The sequence below is a fragment of a genome, unplaced genomic scaffold (assembly GCF_019419815.1).
Source record: "Pyrus x bretschneideri cultivar Hongxiangsu unplaced genomic scaffold, Pyrus_bretschneideri_v1 Contig13, whole genome shotgun sequence".
Lineage (NCBI taxonomy): Eukaryota > Viridiplantae > Streptophyta > Magnoliopsida > Rosales > Rosaceae > Pyrus > Pyrus x bretschneideri.
This window is the reverse complement of record NW_025999424.1, coordinates 5367824-5386953: the sequence shown is the minus strand read 5'-3', so window position 1 is coordinate 5386953 and position 19130 is coordinate 5367824. Positions and strand designations below refer to the sequence as shown.

At 38.3% G+C, this 19130-nt stretch overlaps 2 protein-coding genes and 1 pseudogene across 2 annotated transcripts; all 3 read right to left on the bottom strand.

Moving 5' to 3' along the window:
• Window positions 1-5104: 5104 nt before the first annotated feature.
• On the bottom strand, window positions 5105-7996 carry LOC103942315. Its single transcript, XM_009352507.3, has 2 exons — window positions 7243-7996; window positions 5105-5443 (listed from the first exon to the last, which is right to left on the bottom strand). The coding sequence occupies exons 1-2, from the start codon at window positions 7564-7566 to the stop codon at window positions 5291-5293; spliced, it is 477 nt and encodes a 158-aa protein (XP_009350782.2). The 5' UTR covers window positions 7567-7996; the 3' UTR covers window positions 5105-5290.
• A 179-nt stretch (window positions 7997-8175) lies between these two features.
• On the bottom strand, window positions 8176-11474 carry LOC125475035 (annotated as a pseudogene).
• A 1960-nt stretch (window positions 11475-13434) lies between these two features.
• On the bottom strand, window positions 13435-17330 carry LOC125474700 (indole-3-acetic acid-amido synthetase GH3.10-like). Its single transcript, XM_048578677.1, has 4 exons — window positions 16507-17330; window positions 16161-16262; window positions 15132-15952; window positions 13435-14423 (listed from the first exon to the last, which is right to left on the bottom strand). The coding sequence occupies exons 1-4, from the start codon at window positions 16812-16814 to the stop codon at window positions 13885-13887; spliced, it is 1770 nt and encodes a 589-aa protein (XP_048434634.1). The 5' UTR covers window positions 16815-17330; the 3' UTR covers window positions 13435-13884.
• Window positions 17331-19130: the final 1800 nt, after the last annotated feature.

The window sequence follows — 19130 nt, the reverse complement described above, 5'->3', positions numbered from 1 at the left end:
CGTTTTTTGTTTCGGATTCTAGTTTTGGCACTTAACACGCGAAATGTCGGATGCAGATTGCAAGCAACGGCCGTACGATGATGTATCTTATAGAACTTAACACAATGTGATGATGAAGGAATGGACAGTGTAGTTAATATATTCTTTGCTTATAAGTCCCACCGGTTTGTTGGTACCAGTACTTAGTACTGGTCCTATTCTGCTACTAAATTCTGTTTTGTCTGGGGCCTTTGATGCCCGAAGTTTTCAATTTGTAGGTCACAAGCTCACATGCATCTCCTCTGGGGACCATATTGAATATTGACGGGTGGTGGAGTACGGGGCATCTTTCGGCCTTGTTTCTTAACTTTTGTCCCTACGAAAACCATCAATATTAGTATGATGCATTTCACGCCAGAGTATTATTGTAGTGGGACTCCAATATTTTTTCCTTTTTGTTTTCGGACAAAGGCTTTCTTCATTGATAACACAATAGATTACATGAGAGAAAGTCCAAATACAAGAAACACGCAAACAAAAAGATGGACCGCCATAGTAACCCACCGCCCAAACCATAGTTTTGAGGCTTGAACAGGAAAAACACCAAAGTAAACCCTAGCAGCTTCCTACCTCCGCTGTCAACCCGCTTGCCAAATGAACAGCCCTTGCAACCATCGGAAAACAACAAAACTATAGTCCAAAAGCTGGATGAAAATAGAGTAACAACAGGACCCCAAAACAGAGCCCCAAACTCCTCCACAACACACCACAGCAATAGCTGCCACAAATCGAAGGAAGCTAGCAGGACAAAACCCACAGCGCGGAAAATCGCGTTGAAAAAAAGTGGGAGCCAAGCCGGACTGTGAAGTCTGAGAAGGATGAAGCCGATCCGGATTGGGGAACGAGGGGGAAAAGAGGAGGAAAAGGTGGAAAAAAAAAATAAGGGGAAAAGGTGGAAAGAAGGAGAAAAGGTGGAAAGGGTGGAAGGAAGACGAAAGGAAACAGAAGGAAAAGGTGGAAGAAAGGAATAAAAGGGAGAAATTGGAAAAGGGACTGAAGGCAGAGACAGCAGATGCAGAGGGGTTTGAGTGGCAAACAGGCCACTGGACGGGGGTAAAAGGAAGATGAATGAGGATGAAATGCATCAGGAGAAGAAAAAAGAAGAAAAGGAAAAGACAAGAACAGAGCAGAGAAGGGTAAAAGAGAAGAAAATAGAAGAAGAAAAGGAAAAGTGGCAACCGACTCCAGCCGAAGCTGGAGACGGCGCCTGAGAAGGTGGACAAGCTGAAGACCCTCACCAAAGGGAGGGGGAAGAAAACTCTCACAGAGAAGAGAAGGTCCTGTTCTCCAATTTTTTTTTTTTTTGGTAAAAAAAAGAGTTTTGGGGGAGATTGGTTACTCTTACCACCAGTGTTAAGAGCTAGGGCATACTTACAACATTGAGACAGAAGGACTTACGCATGATACCTACATGCCAACTGGTACCAGTATAAATTTACGTAGAAATTTACAGATTGTGCACTAACGAGAACTGCTAGTAGCAAAAACTCGAACTTTGATGAAACAGCACACAAGGCAATACCTTAGGCCATCTCTAATCGAAGGGGCCAAAGGGTCGAAAATAGCACGAAAACCGTCTCCAACCGAGGACTAGGCTAAAGGGCTGTGGAATTTGAAAGGGCTAGAGGGCTAGAAGGCTAGAGGGCTGGCTGGCCAGAAAATATAGCATTCCTAGTCAGCTAACCGTTGTATTCAAAATTTTTTTTCATTTTTTGGGCTAATTTTTTTTTTTAAATTCTTAAAATTTCTAATTTTTTTTCCCTATAAAGACCTAAACCATTCATTAAATTTAAGTTCTAATTGTTTTTGATTTTTTGGGCCAATTATAGTTGTATTTTTTAAATTTAAGTTGTTGGATTTGAATTTAAGTTGTTGTAGTTTTTAAATTTAAATAATAAATTATGTTTGGCCCTATGATCCTTTGGCCCTAGGTTGGAGACGGTTTTTCGTGACAGGGCTAAAATGAGCCCTATGACCTTTTGGCCCTAGGTTGGAGAATGAGGCAAATATGATCCTGTACTGTTTATTAAAATATTAATATCTTGGAGAATCTTGGAGGGGCAGAGGGCTAAAACAAGCCATCTGGCTAGCCATCGGTTGGAGATGGCCTTAACAACTGAGCCAACCCTGTTGGCTTACCCCAAATTTTAAAGGAGGCAGATTCTCTGCCCTCCCACTTCCCGTGCCCTCCTGTTTTGTGTGGTCACGGTTAAGCCACGTCAACATTTTATATTGTTTTATTTATAGAGATAATAAGACAAAAAAGAATAATAATATAAAATGTTGACGTGGTTTAACCGTGACCACACAAACAAAAATGCACGAAAGGGCAAGAGAAGTGTGAGGGTAGAGAATTTGCCTCCAATTTTAAAATTGCTCTAGAAACCATATAATCATTGAGCGTGTTGGGTTCCTTTGCCATAGTAATATAAAATGTTGACGTGACTTAATCGTGATCACATAAACATAAGGACACAGAAGAGTACGAAAAGTTGGAGGGCAGAGAATATGCCTCCAATTGTAAACTTGCTCTAGAAACCATATAATCACTGAGCGTGTTGGGTTCCTTTGCCTGCAGTACTTTTGTTGTGTCCGCTCGTATTTACAAGTTTAACCTAGTACCTCTGCAGCTCTCTCCTCTCACTGTCACCCAATTCCTTTCATTCAGATTTCAGTCTCCAATTTATGACCGTTAAATTTAAAATCTTTAATTCCCACCTTGGCTCCCTAGCAGTCGCTACCGCTAAAGCGCTCTGAAAAGCGAAAATCTCTGCTTTCACAAACCAAATCCCCATCAAAATCACAAATGGGTTGTTGTCTCGGCACCGCCAAGACCCCAAAACCTCCCCCTCACCACCACCCAAATGGCCCCAACAACCGCCACGTCCACGCCAGATCTTCCCTCGCGGATCCTGACCCGAACCGTATCCCGAAAACCCAACTCAGAGCCGCAGCACTGCCACTACCGGTTGTTGAAATCGAAGAAGAGTCGGTGAAAGAGGTTCTCTCCGAAACCCCCATTTCAAAACCCCAAATGCCCAAAATAACCCCAGAGAAGGACACTCGTTCGCCTCCGAAACTCCAGTCTGAGCAGCCGCCAAAAGAGCTCGCCGTCACCGTCGCCGTATCCGCCAAGCCTTCTCAGGCTTCGGAGCCCTGTGGGGTCAGCGTCAGCGAAAGCTATTCGTACTCGACGGCGACCACAGCCACCACCATTACGGAAGCCAGAGACGACGAGGCAACGAGTAAGCGGAAGAAGGATGTAGGTCCCAGAGTGAAAGGCGCTTCTTCAACCGCGGCGCGTAGTAAGCGCCCTTACTCCGGCGACCTCGCCGCCGGGAAGGAAAGAGCAGCCAGACCTCTGGCAAGGGCATCGGACATTTCGATTGCGAAGAGAAATCGCACCGAAACGAGTTCGTTTCGAGGGTGGGAGTCAGGTCAGCTGCGGACTATGCAGCAGCGCAGCGTTGGCCCCACCGGAGTGAGGCGGGATAGGGTGTCGTCCAGGTCGAGTTCACCGGCTACCCGGACGGCCGGTGGAGTGGGTCGAGGGGGCAGGGGAAGAAGCCCGTCGGCGTCGAAGTTGACTGGACCAGCCGGTGGTAGTTCTTCACAGCTGGGAGTGGGAGTTGAGAAACAGAGCAAAACTAGAAAGGAGGATGAACCAAACAGCGCCGTCGTGGAGCAGGGGAATGAGGAGGAACCAAACGGCGGCGTTTCACAGCAGGGGAATGAGCCCTCCATCGACAACCCTCTGGTTTCGTTAGAGTGCTTCATCTTCGTCTAAAGTTGATTCTTTACTGGTTGCATTTTGTCAAAAGTGCTTTTCTTGTTTCTGAAAGTACTGTGGAATTAAGCACTTTCCTTGCAAATGTTGGCAAAACATGTGTTGCTTTCTTAAACAATGGCAAATTGGGTTTTGCTTTCCGAAACAATGTAAATTCTCTGGAAAATGGTATAAAGATCGAGTCTTTTATCTAAATGTTGTTCAAGTTGCTCTAGCATCTTAATTTTGTGTGAATTAGTTATGAGCACCCTTCATTTGGAGAGGATCTTGTGTACGACAGATGCCGCATTCGGTCTCTCTGTCAATCGGATGAGACCATGGGTAGGAACGGAAGAAAAGGAAATACGAAAGTCTCTCTTTCTATGTGTGGCCGGGCAGCACATGCTCCGGCGGACCTACCTTAGAATTTACAAACTACAAACAATGACAATGTTGCTGTTCTTTTTTCCCATTGTTGTTGTAATTTACTTATTTGGCTTGTTTTTTTCGTGTGGTTGTTTTTCAAATGTTGAGATTTGCAAAATTGTGCGGGGATGGGTTTGTCCTGGAATATTGGTATCTTCGCTTGGAATGGGATGGGTTGGGAAACCTTTGAATGGATACAAGCTTCCAGCATCCCACTATTTCGAGGAAATTTCCTGTCCTTCCTCGGTTTTTCTTCATTACTTGACCACATTAAGTGAAATTTCCCATCGTTAGAGTGGTACATTCTACATTGCTCCATCTCTCTCGGAGTGGAATGTTCTACTCCGAGCATAAACGTTACCACTTTTCACACTATGTACCGCACTTGGTGCATTCACACAATGAAGGAAAATGGGTCATCGCTTTCAGGAGTAGTGTTGTTTTGAGTTTTGAGTAGGAACTCCTACTGAAAACTCTTTGTGTTCGAATCATGTGATCAAAAGCGTTAATACTACGATTACTCTGTAAACATCATCTCTACAAAAAAATGAATTAAAACTAAGGTCGTTTGGTCAAGTTATCGTAGCAAATACATAGACGATTCGTAATGTTTTTACCAATTCCGTTCATCTGTTTTTATACAATTCGATGACTAAAAGACCTTAGTTTTAATTGACTATTTGCAGATGCGATTGTTATAGAGTGATTTATAAAATGAAAGATTTTGATCATAAACACGAAGTTCTATAAATCGGGAAAGAAATTTTTTGATGGGAACTCCTACTCATCCTTTTGAGTAGCCAAATACTATTCCTTACTTATTAGATGATTATTTGATATTTAGATGTAAAAACCAAGAAAATCCATTTGAGATGACAGCCAAAGCTTTATACATATGATTGTTGTAGTGCTGATGAGTTTGGTTCCTGGCTTCCTCCTACGTTCAAAACACTAACGTGGTAGTCAACCAACCCAAATTCAATCATATGTCCGGAACTAAAAGAAGTAACGAAAACTAGGTTTGGTTGCCGGTATCCATGTCTTGCTTCGGCTTGCAATTTAGCTGAAGACGGAACTGAAGCGTGGTTTGTGTTGATGGAGAGGCCAAGCGATGCGCTCTGGCTGGCACGGTGCAGGAGCAGGATGTGCAATGAAGGTAGGCATATCTTCTCCAGGCATCATCACAGACACTTCTCTGGCATAATTTCTCATCTGCACAAATTTAAAACAAAACATATTATCAACCGAGCAAATATGTTTTAGGTCAGAGTTCGATTCCCTCCAATGTAACTAAAATAAACCTTTGAGACATTAAATGAAGAAGTCAGAAGGAAGGAATCCAAATGAATCAGTAAAATCAAAGAGGGTCCTGATTAAGGAAGATACTTTTCTGGCGTGGTTGGTGGCTTTTAACTTTAAAGATTCAAAAGCAGCATGCTGTTCATAATTTAATGAAAATTATTATAAAACAAGCATTTTTAATTTTCGATATGCCCTTTTCAAGTAGGTTAAGGAAAAGTAAATTTATAAAAAACATTCCTTTAATTATATACGTTCCAAAATACTAACCCTCTCCACAAATCAAGGCTTCCTAAACATAAAAAATATCCAAACTTCCCTAAACTTTCTAAAACGCTCAATGTCACGCGGACACGTGGTAAACGGGAAGCGATTAAGATATAGCTTAAGTCAAGATTATAATTGCAGAATTCAGATTAACAAAAGGGTTAAACTTGCCTGTTGTTTTCGAGATCACAGAAGGCATAAACATACGTCATTGTAGCATGTGATTAAGTTTGCCATTCCCATGCTTAATTCGGGGTGAAGGGTAGTAGCTTAAGGTAAAAAACAAGTTCTTGTTGCTAATTGATGGATCCTAGTATGTATCTGCCAATTTACCTAACCAGCTAGCTATTGCTACGATTTCGAGTATTTAAATTCAAGGGATGTGAATTAGGGCTAAAACTTAAGTGCAACATGGTGCATACTTTATGTGCCTATTTCTCTTTGATTGTCATGTGAGGAGAGAGATATAAGTGCAACATTGTACTCTATCTTTCTTCTCATGTGATGGATCAGCGTCAAAGAGACAATCCCGAAGGATTAAGCCGAGTGGACAAAGCATTACAAACCTTAATTATGAAAAATGGATTAAAATGATCAATTTTTTTAGTGATTTAATTAAAAATAAAATCACAAGATTTTGGATATTAATCATTAATTAAGTAGAGCATAAAACCATCCCAGGTGACCCAATGTTTGGAGATGAATTTTAGACACGTATTTCACACTGCATGTCCTCAGTTCGATTCCTAGGAGAGTGTGAATCACACAATGGTGGCCATGAGGAGGCTGAAATGCCTCAGTGAGTCTTCCCGGCACCCAAAAGAGTGGACTGCCATGACAAAATCACCAGTCCCTTTCTAGAAAAAAGGAGAAGTAGAGCATAATAATGCAGACCCTATGAAATCTTAAATGTAATGCAGCCCACTATTGAAATTGGAAGCTCCAAATAACACCCTGTCATCTTTGCTGGTTGTTTTTAAATCACTAAACTAAACCACCAACTCCTCAATTAGGTTAAGCGCCTAAATGCTAATAATGCACACAAATGAACAAAAGGAAATTTCCACGATCCCTTTTGTCTCGTGCACTCTTTCGTTTCATTTCGAACTCTTGGACTGAACAAATTAAAAGAGAATTACGAGAGAATGATTTCGTAAGAAGAAAACTTAAATGTGAAATCACTATCCAAAGAAAAAACAGTGGGTTTTTCCAATTTTGGCACAATCTCGTCAAATTTCACACCTATAACTATAAGCGCACCCCATAAAGAAGTAAGTGAAAAAAGAAAGCCAGACAAACTTTTGATCAAACTACTCTAATTCACAAGAAGAGTGATTTGTAGTTTGGCTGTAAAGGAGCCGGGAACACGTTCCCGTTCAACTGTGCTAACCCACGTCTGCGGTAAAAACAACTAAAGGGGAAGAAAAGAAGATAAAAAAGCTTACTTTGTGAGAGTTGTGGCGATCAAGCTTGGAATCATTGTTGGTAATCTGTGCCTGAAGATCCAAATGAGTAGTAGCAGCAGTCCGAGCTGAAGTGGTCAGCTGTGATGATCTGGGCCTGAAAAATCTCTCAAAAATAGCCATGACGAGAAACATTGAGATGAGGATAGCAGTTGCTACAAAACCTAAAGAAACTGCATTCACTGAGTTGTTGAAGTTCCTCCATTGCTCCTCTTCTATCTCTGTATTTACTGGAGCTAGAGCGATGCCTTGCCACCTATCTTCACCGCCCATTAGATTCAGACCGAAACCTCGGAGAAAAACCATTGAAAAAATAGGGAAACTCGGTTGCGCATTTCTTTCATGACATACTGATATGTAAAAAAAAAAAAGCAGACAGGAAAGAGAGAGAAACAGTGAAATGGTTGGAGGATAAAATGCCTATGGAGTCGTTTGGTTTTATGGGATAGTGGATTTTTTTTTTTTTTTTCCTACAGAATTATTAAATATGAGCACTTGTTTTGGGCCAAAGTTTGTGATCTTGTATCTTTGTATATTTTATTAGCTATTCAAACCTAACAATTTCTATCGAGTCATCCGATAAACCAAACGTTTTTTTAAATGTTTTTTTTTCTAAACGAGCGATATTTTATTCTAAACTATTCTAAGTTATAGGAAGTCACAAATACATTTCATAGAACTTCAATACATAATTTCAAGCTGCAACAACAATTGAAATTTGTAACAAGAGTCCTCCATAGCTTCAGCTAAAGTTTTCAAAAACTCAAGTTTACAACAATCAAAGATATACTCAAGAAAGTCTACCGGCATTTCAGATAAATTGTTACATGCCCTCCAAAAAAAGAGAAAAATACACCAGCACTTCAGAGGCCTCAGACACCTCACCGAAACTCGTTACTGAATCTGTTCCTTTTCTTAAAGAGAAACTGCATCGGCCTTATCCAGCAAGAGAAGGCTCCTTTAAGAATCAACAGAGCAATATGGTCCACAGATCTCAAGACTTTTCATTTGTTTGCTCACAAGGTTTAGGGAAACAAGTTCAGGCTTTGATATATTGCTCTCGATGTAAAGCTGCCTGCCTCCTCTAAGAAGCATTACTAATACTTCACCATTCTTTCTAAAAACATAACGCCCGAGGAAAAAGTTTTTCTGGACCCTGTGGACCGAGACTAATCAATTTGCTTCCCGACTCCTTCACGCCATACTTCTTCATCACCCATATTTCAAGATAAAAATCTTTAGAATCGGTATTCATCACAAATAGAGCTATAGATTTTCTATCTCCCGAAACAGACAACAACAATCCCAATGTGTAACTCCATACACTCGTTGGCATCGATATCTTGCAAAATAACTCATTGCCGACGTCAAAAGTCAATATGAAAGGATCATCGCTTGCCCTACTTACTGCAGGCCAACGAAGAACTCCATTAAAAAAGACCTGTTTTCACTCCATATGTTGCACACTGAGGAGCAACCGAACCAAGACTCTTCCACGAGGCAGTGGCTAGTGAAAAAACTTCAGCCATGGTTGGACCCATAAGTTTATTGTTAGGGGTAACAACTCCAACGACCTTATAGTCAGCTGTCATAGCATCATAACCGAATCCAATAGCAGCGTCAAACCTGCTGTTATACATGGGAAAGGTAATACCAGGGCTGGGAAGGATCACTGACTTAAGAATAAATGGGTTCCATAATATGAAGCTTTTACCAGAACGCACAATATCATCCGCCAAGCATACCAGCCCATTACAAATGCCGACAATGTGCAAATATTCACTGCCAATTTCCTCCTTGAGAGTAATTGGAAATTCTATCTCCGAGTACTCGTTGAAAGCCTGGTTATCATACTGCACAGAAAATACCTCTTCTCGTATTTTGGACACAGACTGTTGTGTGGCGATGGGTTCTAACAGAAGTTATAGAACGATCAGAAACACTGTGGTGTAGGAGGAGGTGAATGTCATTCTGTTTGTTGAAACGGATTGCTCGCCTTAAGGTGGGACTGAATAAAGCTTTGATTTACGATCACGGACCTCCATGGCTTGCACACCGAGGTGCATTGGATCAAAGATTTAATGGGTAGTCTAAATAGGATATCATGGGTTATTTCCCGAGGAAAGGAGTCCAAAATTGCTTCAAATTTCTGTTTCCTTGCTTGACAAGGATCGACAGTGAGAGATAGACTTCAGTTCTGTAGATCAGCAGATGGTGGTGAGGTAAAAGAAAGGTGTGAGCGGAAATACAAGGCTTATACTAAATTACTTAAAGAACAATCCAATTAACTACTCAAGCACTACAAAGCTATTACTAAAAAACTAAAAATGCAATACAAAAACACTGATCGTACAGCCATGGAACTCAGAAGTTCTTCTAAAATGATTAGATGCAATACTGCTAATTACTAAAACAAAGTAAACGGAATCATTTTAAAGTTCGAAGTTTAATGCATTGAGTCATTTTCAAGTCCCTGCATTCCTAATGAATTTAGCCCAAGTTCCATGAAACTTTAAGGTCCTTCATCCAAAGTAACACACCATAAGTGTGTGTTTGGAGTCTTTGGACGAAGTACTTTAAAGTTTGATGGAACTTTACTGATAGGGATTTTACCACACATGCAAACGGGTTAAAAATTCCTGTATTGCTTGCAAGAATGACAAGGTTGTTGTAGTATAAACTGTTCTCGCAAGGTCGTTCTCCACATGGATTATTAAATAATTCGAAACAAACCAAAATCCAATTAATTATTGTAAAACAGAAAGTTGAGATGATTGATTTTATAACCTACTTAAATTAAAACGAATTTAATTAATAAAAATAAACTAATCTGCAATATTAACGATGAAGGGGAAAGAAAACAGTTTTGGACAAATCAAATTAGGAAAGCACTAGGGTTCCACCATCACCTAGCAATCCTATATATTTTTACCAATTACTTATGATTTACACATGCCACTTTGAATGTTAGGTTTTCCTAATTTATATTCTACTTGGAACCTCCAACATAGAACTTATATCTAACATGCAACCTGTCCGGACGTTCAGATCAAATCTTAACACGAGAGACTCATTATGCTTTATGAAAACCCTTTGAAAAACCATGCAACCCTTAGGACGTGGTGTTCATCTTAAGTGAAATTACAATTATTAATCACAAGAAGCCAGCGCCAATTTCAGAGAACCTTCCGACCAAAATTGCATCAAATTACTTTTCTAAATATCCTAATGGTGATCAGGCATTAAGACAATTAGATAGTTTTAATCACAGTGATTAGTAATTCAAAGTGCACATGCAATCGATCATAAGCAATTAAAAAAAAATTACAATATTCATGCTAAGGCTTAAGGCTTCGCCCTAGCAAAAGGAATTAGTTATGCATATTTGTAATTGAACGGCAAAGCAAGCGTATGGAAGACTAAGAACGGCAAAGTAATATATTTGCTAAGCCATCGCACAAACCCTAAGACATAGGTCGCTTATTTCAACTAGGAAACTAAATAATAATAAAATATCTTAGAAAATAAAGCCTTAATTAAACTAGGAAAAACTGCACTGAAACTGTCCAGCTACGTTCTAGCCTCAAATCTCCTCCAAATCCGGCCCATAATAGCTTATTTTGAAGATTAGGATGTTTTGAACACATCTCCAGAAGGCCACGAACCCATCCGAGGTCATCTTGGGCTCCAACAACGCTATTCAAGCCCACAACGTCACTGTTCCAGCACCGTGCATCATTCCTTTAATTTATTGCCAGAAAATAACCGCTTAGTAGAAAAATCTGATATTTTGATACGGTCAAGCTAAGTGACTCACAATCGTCCTCCAACTGGAATCACTCCAAAATTCGTCCATTTGGCCATGTTTTGCTCCAGAAGAAGTTGAAAGTTCTATATTGGAAATACAATTCAAAGTATCAAAATTCTTTCAAAATATTAACCAACATATACTAAGAATAGGGTAAAATATATAATATGAAATTGACTCATCATTTACTTCACAAATAATAGGATTTAAGGGAGGGGAGTTGCAAAGTGAATGGTTTTTGCTAAAACGATGGGATTGAACTATGGAACTTGAAATGATCACATGATCGCATGCTATTTATAGTTTTTTACCTTTAGTGTGCGTACTTTGGAATCTTCTTTCCAACCTTTAGCTTCTTCTTGCCTGGTGCCTTCTCTGCGATTCTTGGAGGAGCATTAAAACACATGTCTGTTTTGTAGACGTAAGAGATGAGCAACATAAGAACATCCGTCTTGTATCTTTGTGCTTTTTCTAACCCATCAATTTCTTTTGAGTCACCCAAATAAAATACAAAAAAGGATACATTTCTTTATTTCTTTTGAAAAATTTCTATCCGACCGGCCGTAGACGGCTTTAGAGAGAACTGTGTAGGACCTCAGGTTGGGAAGGAATAAAGAGCCATAAGGAGTCTTGTTTTTCTGTGTGGTTGCATAGTTATTTGGTCCGATGAAGTAATCTACATTTTGTGATTTTTCTTAACACGTTTTCAGTCCCTAAAAGTTTTACGAACTACAAAGTTTGCCCTAAGGCGAGACGAATTTTAAATTGTACTGTATTTGGTCCTTGTATGGTTTGCAAACCGGTTTAGTCCGAGGACCTCATGTGCAAAAGGCCTTTTTCTAATGCTACGTACCATTCACACATTTTAAACATATTTATATGCGTGGATTGCTTCACTTATTTGTTATTTCATTATTTTCTTTATTTATGAGACATATTAGAAACCTAAAAGAAAGGCGATCATCATATCACATAATATAGTGAGAAATTTAAAATTTACAGAAGTTAAGGGAGAGTATTTGTGATAGAATTGAAACATTGTTTGTATGCAATGAGACAAAACCCCAAATGAAGGAAAAATAGATCCTAACATTCAGAACAATATATTTAAGAAAAAAGAATGAATTTTTGCTCATCATTGTCGATCCTTATGTAGAAATTGCAATCGAACATCTTTGTTGTCGATCTTTTAAGTAGAAATTGCAAAAGATAATGAATTTTAGTTCTTAAAAAAAAAAGAAGAAAAAGAAAAAAAGAAATCATACTAATATAAACAAAATCAAAATTGAAACGTTAACCAGAAAAACACTGAAATGTCAATCAATATATAAGAAAAGTAGGTAAGGTCGTGAAAACCTTTTATATGTTGCTCCTATCATTTCCCTCCATACTCTTACATAAAAAACATACTAATTTATTTGACAAAGAAAAAAGAACATAAGGGAAAAATTACTGTAACAGTTAAGTAACATATGAAAGTGATATTAATCATAAAAATCATGTCCTCAAATGTGTATTCATCAATTTAATCAAACTACGGTGAACAGCACATAATTAAGTCTTTTTTTTTTCCTTCATGTTTTTTATGTGCAACAACACGGTGCATAATGAATATACTTTGACTGAAGGGTTAGAATATATTTGCATGTATATGTTGCATAATATACATGTAATAATTTCAAGTACTTCATCTAATAGCTAATAATGACAATTGACATGTCAAAGAGGTGAAAGAGTTCAAGAGATTAAGACATTTGAAATTCACCGATGGAGCTGGAATCGTCTTTGAAATTAGAAAGCTAGAGAATTTGTCCTCTCTGAAGAAATTAAGAAGTTCGTCTCTGAAAGTTGCATCACCCTCCCTGAAGGTCCTATGGATAACTATGAACGTTTTCAAAGCTACCTGCCAATGACAAACACAAAAATAATACAACAAAGTTTAACAGGAATCAAACATATGTATATGAAACGGTAAGCATAGTAATCCATAAGATAATGATGAGTCATATATAGCCAACAAGAAAAGTATCATATAAGTGTTGCATCGTCCCATGTAAATTGGGATTTTGTAACTGAACAATGCAGCGGCGGTGATAAAAATTTATGGAGTTTGAAAACTGAACGGGAACTGCTATGCATCCAAAAACTAAACGCGCCGAATGCCGTGATTCTTTCTTCAATGTAATTATTTCTTTTCTCTTCCTTTTTTTTTTTTTTTTTTTTTTGTCAAACGATAAATTTGTGAGATTAGAGAGCCGATGGAGTTTGAACTCACATTGTGGTGTAAGGGCAACACACATCTCCATCACTATGGTAGAGGGCCACTTTCAATTCTTTTTTTTTTGAACATAGTGTATTTTTTTACCGAACATGGTGTTTTTATTGTAGTGGTTTTCCTCTTTAACTAAAATTCTTCTTTTATTTTTTTTAGGGTTCCAATAATTTGGATTTTTAATTCTGTTTTTATTTTAGTTTTTGTCACAAAAGTGTACCTGCTATTTTGTTTCTATTATTTTTAGTCTGTTGTAAAATTTTTTTGTTTTAGGGGCATTGTTGTCCAATTATTTTTAGTGAAGGTTGGGACACCAAAGTTGGCTTCTCACATTCTAGTAGTAAAGACAATTTGAAGAAATTATCGTTTTTATCCTTCACACGTAGGAATGTATATACATTGCATAAGCACAAGAACTCTACAAAGAAATTGCCGACATTAGATAGAATTAAACTTTATTTCTGAGCCAAACTAATGATTTCGACATGTAATTTCAGAAGAATTTAACCCGCCATATGCACTTTTGCCAAATACAATAATGTTGCTAATCAGCATATGCAGTACTGTAAACCCTTTTAATGGTGCATAAGTTGAGAATACTTAGGAGCACCTTGTTGCTAGTGCACCTAGGGGTCTTGAATTGGCTCAATGTCGATCCATTTCCTAAGAAATGTTCCAAAATTTTCTTGAACGTTCCCTTCTCCACAATTCGAAGCTCTAGAGGTCCGATCGAATTGTTTCGCCTTGAGACAACGTAACCATGATCCACAAAAGATGCATCCATTTCTCTGCAACATTCACCAAGGAGCCTCTCTTCAACTTCCCCCTTGATCTCCCAGTATATTATGTAGTGGCCTGGTTGGGTCAGCACATCAGCATGGCTTGTGAAGTCAATCAGTTCTGCTTTGGAGCTGCTCAACAGTTGAGACCCTCTCTCCACCACTATTTGAAGGTCCTTTTCAGTGTTTTTGTCTATGTTTACTGTCAAAATAAGCTTTCTCCTGCATATAAAGTTCAATTTTGGAGTCCCATTGTGGAAACCTGCCACTTCCACCACATCTCCTAGCCTGTACCTATAAAGTCCTGAAATATAGAGAGAGAAAATATATAAACAAAAGCAATTAACTGAATTCAGATTCAGATTCAAGTACATAAAAACGAGAACAACTAACTGAATTAACGCACATTTGTAAATTCTAGTACTTTTTGTAGGTATAGACTATATAACCAAGAACAAGATTTGCTTTTATGTCCATCTACTTTTTTTTAACTTCGGTACAAACTCAATTACGATCATTACATCATGCAGACCTACTAGGGTTCTAGAAAGTTTTTGACCATGATATTATGGTCTCAATTTTGTCCACGTATCCGCTCTAAGTTTAGAAAGTACCCAATTAGTTTCCCAAAAAAAAGAAAAAGAAAGAAAGTACCCAATTTTTCCAAATTGCAACTTGTGGGCAAGTGTCAAGGGAAAGGGACCAGATATTTCCAAGATTGCTGCTGATCTGCAAATAATCGACAGTTCACATCTGTGTGTTCCTCCATCAAGGTTTGGTTTGTTGTGGGATAGCATATAGCAATGATCGATGCTTAAACATGTCCAGTTCAAAGTTCTAAACTATTAAGGATGGTAAAAAAGATTCATCAACAAACCTAAAAAGCACCCACTTCGACTTAAGTTTTAGCATGCAAAATTTGACTATGGGGAATAATTTTCACACACCCATGCAAAAAATAAATAGGTGTGAGTAAGAAATAAAAAGGGTGTGTGCAATAGTGACTACTTACCAGTGATAGTAGTGAGGACAATCTCATACTCTTGTCCAACCTTGACTTGTGACAATGGGACTGGTTTATCTTCTATGAAATCATCCATGACCAAATTGTAATCTTGCTTCTGTCTATGAAGTGGTATGAACTCAAAGTAGGAAAAAGTTGGCACCACTGCAAATGTCACATCCTCTGGAGGCAAACAAGGATCCACATTCACCCCAATCCAACTCTCAGTTGATCCATATTCTGCACTTACTAGCGGCACTTCCGCTGCATATCGCAGGAGTTTTTTCACATACGGCTGCATTGATCCTGTCATTATAGAGTACACATACTTGGCATTAGGCCAAAGCTTTGGAATTAGACCAAACCAATCCAAAACCTCCAACTCCCTGCAGCAAGCTTCTATTTTCGAAGCTAGAATTGGGTTTGGCGAGATGATACCCAAGACAGCTTTTCTCACTTGCGGGAGATTGATTCGTTTACTGAGAGTGCCATCTCGAATGTCAATGTACAACTCCTTCCAGAGCTCTTCGAAAGCTATAAAGGACTGCACTATGCTGTAGGCAAAGGCAGAGGTAATGAACTCTACTTGCTCAGAGAAGAAGAGGCCGAGGAGGAGGTGACAATAAGTCGATTGCTTGCTGTCACCACTCGAAATGACCTCTTCGGGGCTGCAAGTGAATGACTTGGTTTTTTCTTGTTTGATTTTGAATTCCGGGCTGGCATAGTAGTGAGTTGTGGCTGTTCCTGCTGTTAATCCTCCCTTGGTTTTGAATTGTCTACTGCTGTATATGAATTCAAGGATCCTTCCTCCTTCCCTCGTCGGATAAACCCTACGATCAAGATGAATAAAGTAAAATTAAAGAGCCACGGTTATATAAGTTTTAATGATAACTAACTAGTACTGTTGAAATATAGTTGTAAATATAAAGGTTTATAACTTCATATAAACATGAAAATCTGTAATAGTAGGTAGCTAAATATATAATAGTCTAATGAATTGAGATAGTACTGGACTGAAATTTAAGAGAAAGTTTAAACCTTGATCTATAAGCTGCAGCCAGCCTAAAAATTTGAAGAGTGGTCTGTGAACTGTGGCGCGTAAATGGTACGTACTTCTGTCTTCCTTCAGTGGTTCCAGAACTAGAAAATAAATGTAACCAAAGAAGACCATTAGACCCTTCAACAAAGTGAGAACATATACAGGTAATGGTTTTATTCGTCAAATCCAATACAAAAAAAAAAGTTCCGTTTTATTCGAGCGATATTCTAACTTGATACAAACTACGTGGATAAATATTCGAAGTATATATATTTATTTTAATATAGTGGGAAACTGGGAATAATTTGAAGCATATCTCAAGTTTTATGAATATAAGAAGCTAACCTTAAGGAGAGAGTAGTCATAGGCTGTTTTGTGAGAATGGGGCCTGAGTCCCCATTTGCAATTCTTTGAATGTAAGGTTCTAAATCTGCATGTGAAGCAAGAGGCACCAAGGAAGTGTAGAGTGATTCCAACACACATGCATCTACCTCTTTGATTTCGATGTCCCCCAACCATTTCTTGAGATATTCCACTTCGAAGTTCAGCTCAAGTATCTGCCGGAGCGTCTGCGTTTGAACCAAGCCGGCGTTCTCCGTCACGTCCTCAAACCACCTAACCATATCATCTTCTCCACATACAGATGGTTCCATTGGAGAGGTTTTGTGGCTGCAGGGTATTCAGAGGAGGAAATAATATTGCAGGTATAAAAAAAAAATAAAAAAAAAAATAAAAAAGGAACAATGTCGTTACAACTTCGATTTTTTTTTTTTTGGGGGGGGGGGGTGATGGGGTGCACTTAATTGGTAGCAAGTACTGTATGAATGGATTATAGCAACTTATCTATGGAGTCTTTGTCGTTTATTCAAAAACTCAACCAATCTTCTAATGTTGGTTGCACAACTCTCACTTTCCACTCCTCAATCGATCTTAGAGTTGTAGGATAGTTTTGTAAACCACAAGACATACATAGTATCATCCTTTTCTTGGTGGTGGTGGGGGGGGCGAGAGAGAGAGAGATAGATTCTTGTACGAAATGATATGGTGACAAGAGTTGCCAGGGGACCAAGGGCAATCAGCAATATAGACAGCTTGGGCCACGGCACCATGCTCTAGCTATTTTCCCTCCAATTATTAGAAGGATTTTATTACACTGGGGCAAAGAGATGGGGGGACACTGAATCAATTATCTCGCACCGAGGACATATTCTGTGTGTGTCTCACTCATAATGAGTAAATCTAACATAATGATATATATCGGTGAATATATAGGTGATATCGAAGATTTTCTCAGATATGGCATGAGGCTAAAAGATGAACACCCGACCTACCTACCATGACAACATTGATCAAATCTATAAGGGAAAAGGATCTTTTTTCTGAGGATCTTAAGGGTCCTGTGATCGTGACCGTTCATCGTACATCATGCGATCAGTTTTTGTTAGGTACTATTTATATTTAATTTAAAATTTTAAATTTTGAAATAATTTCTGACTCTACGATGAACGGTCACAATCGCGGGATCCCTAGGATCCCTAGGAAAAGAATCCGACGAGGATCATTTTCCAATAAGTCCCTCAAATCTACTATAATCAAGTGGATTTAGATCCTCTTTTGAGCCCAAGGAGAGGATCCTCTTGATTAAGACACGTAGACCGTTGAATTTTTATCCAAATGCTACAAACAGGGAGGTCCCTTTAAAGTTATAATAATTATAGCCGTTGGATAAAAATCCAATGGCCTACGTGTCTTGGTGAGGTGGATCCTCTTCTTGGGTTCAGGAGAGAATCCAAATCCTAATCAAGTAGTTTAATGTCACTCAAACAAGTATATATTATCAAATCTAGGGTTTAGAGTTCCCTTCTAGACAAGCTAGTAGCCAACCCACATCTACTAGGCTAGAAGACTAAGACAAAACAATTTAACTTCATGAACGGAAAGATAATCATGCATTTTTTTTCAGTTATTTCTTCGCTTAATTTTTCATTGATTTATTCAATTCGATCCTAAAATTAAAGTGTAAAAATCACTTTCCAACAAAAAAAAAAAAGAAAAGGCATTTGCTTGGAGTAAGTATTGTTTGATATCACAATTCGAACCACTTTCCATAGAGCAAAAGGCTTTGTCCATCCAAAAACTAGAAAATAAAATTAAAAAAATGGCATCCAAGTTTTTTTTTCTTTATATTCCGCGATTGTCCTTTCATTTGTTCATCCAAAAACTAGAAAATAAAATAAAATAAATGATAAGGGGAAATAACAAATTGGAAATACGAAAATCACTTCCTGCAGTGGTGCAGATTATGGTGAAGTGTCCCACATTCCTTGGTAGATAATCCATAAATGATCCCCTGCCTTCAAGGTTTTAAAAAAACGCTAGACACTAATCGAGCGCTGATAGGAGCCTAGCGCCTTGGCAGCTAGACGGACGTCTAGGTGGCCTAGATGGATTTTTGTAAATTTATTATATATCTTGTAAATAAATGCCTAATTACACTTAAAAAAAAACTACACTTGTATGGATAATAAACAAATAAAAAAATAAAAAAATGCAAAAATAGAAGTAGAAGAATACACAAAGTACATCCATCCAACAAGTTCAATATTTAAAAAACAGTAAGCATATAATCATAATGAGGAGTATTCTTAGATGAAAGACTAAATTCTTCTTGTTCTTGATCATTGCATTAGATTGGACATAGACTAAATTATTTAACCTTGTTGTATCTAGTTTATTTCTTTTCTTTGTATGTATCCCCTCAAAAGCGCTCCAATTCATTTCACAATTGGATGAACTTGTAGTCAATCCATCATTTGCAAATTAGGTACATTATTTCCATAATTATACCACAATGAAACTAAAAAAGAAAAAAGCACACAATTAATAAAAAAACAAAAACAAAAAACAAAACCGCCTAGGACCGCTTAGCTCTAGACCGATTTTTCAAAACGATTTGTCCTCAATTGCAG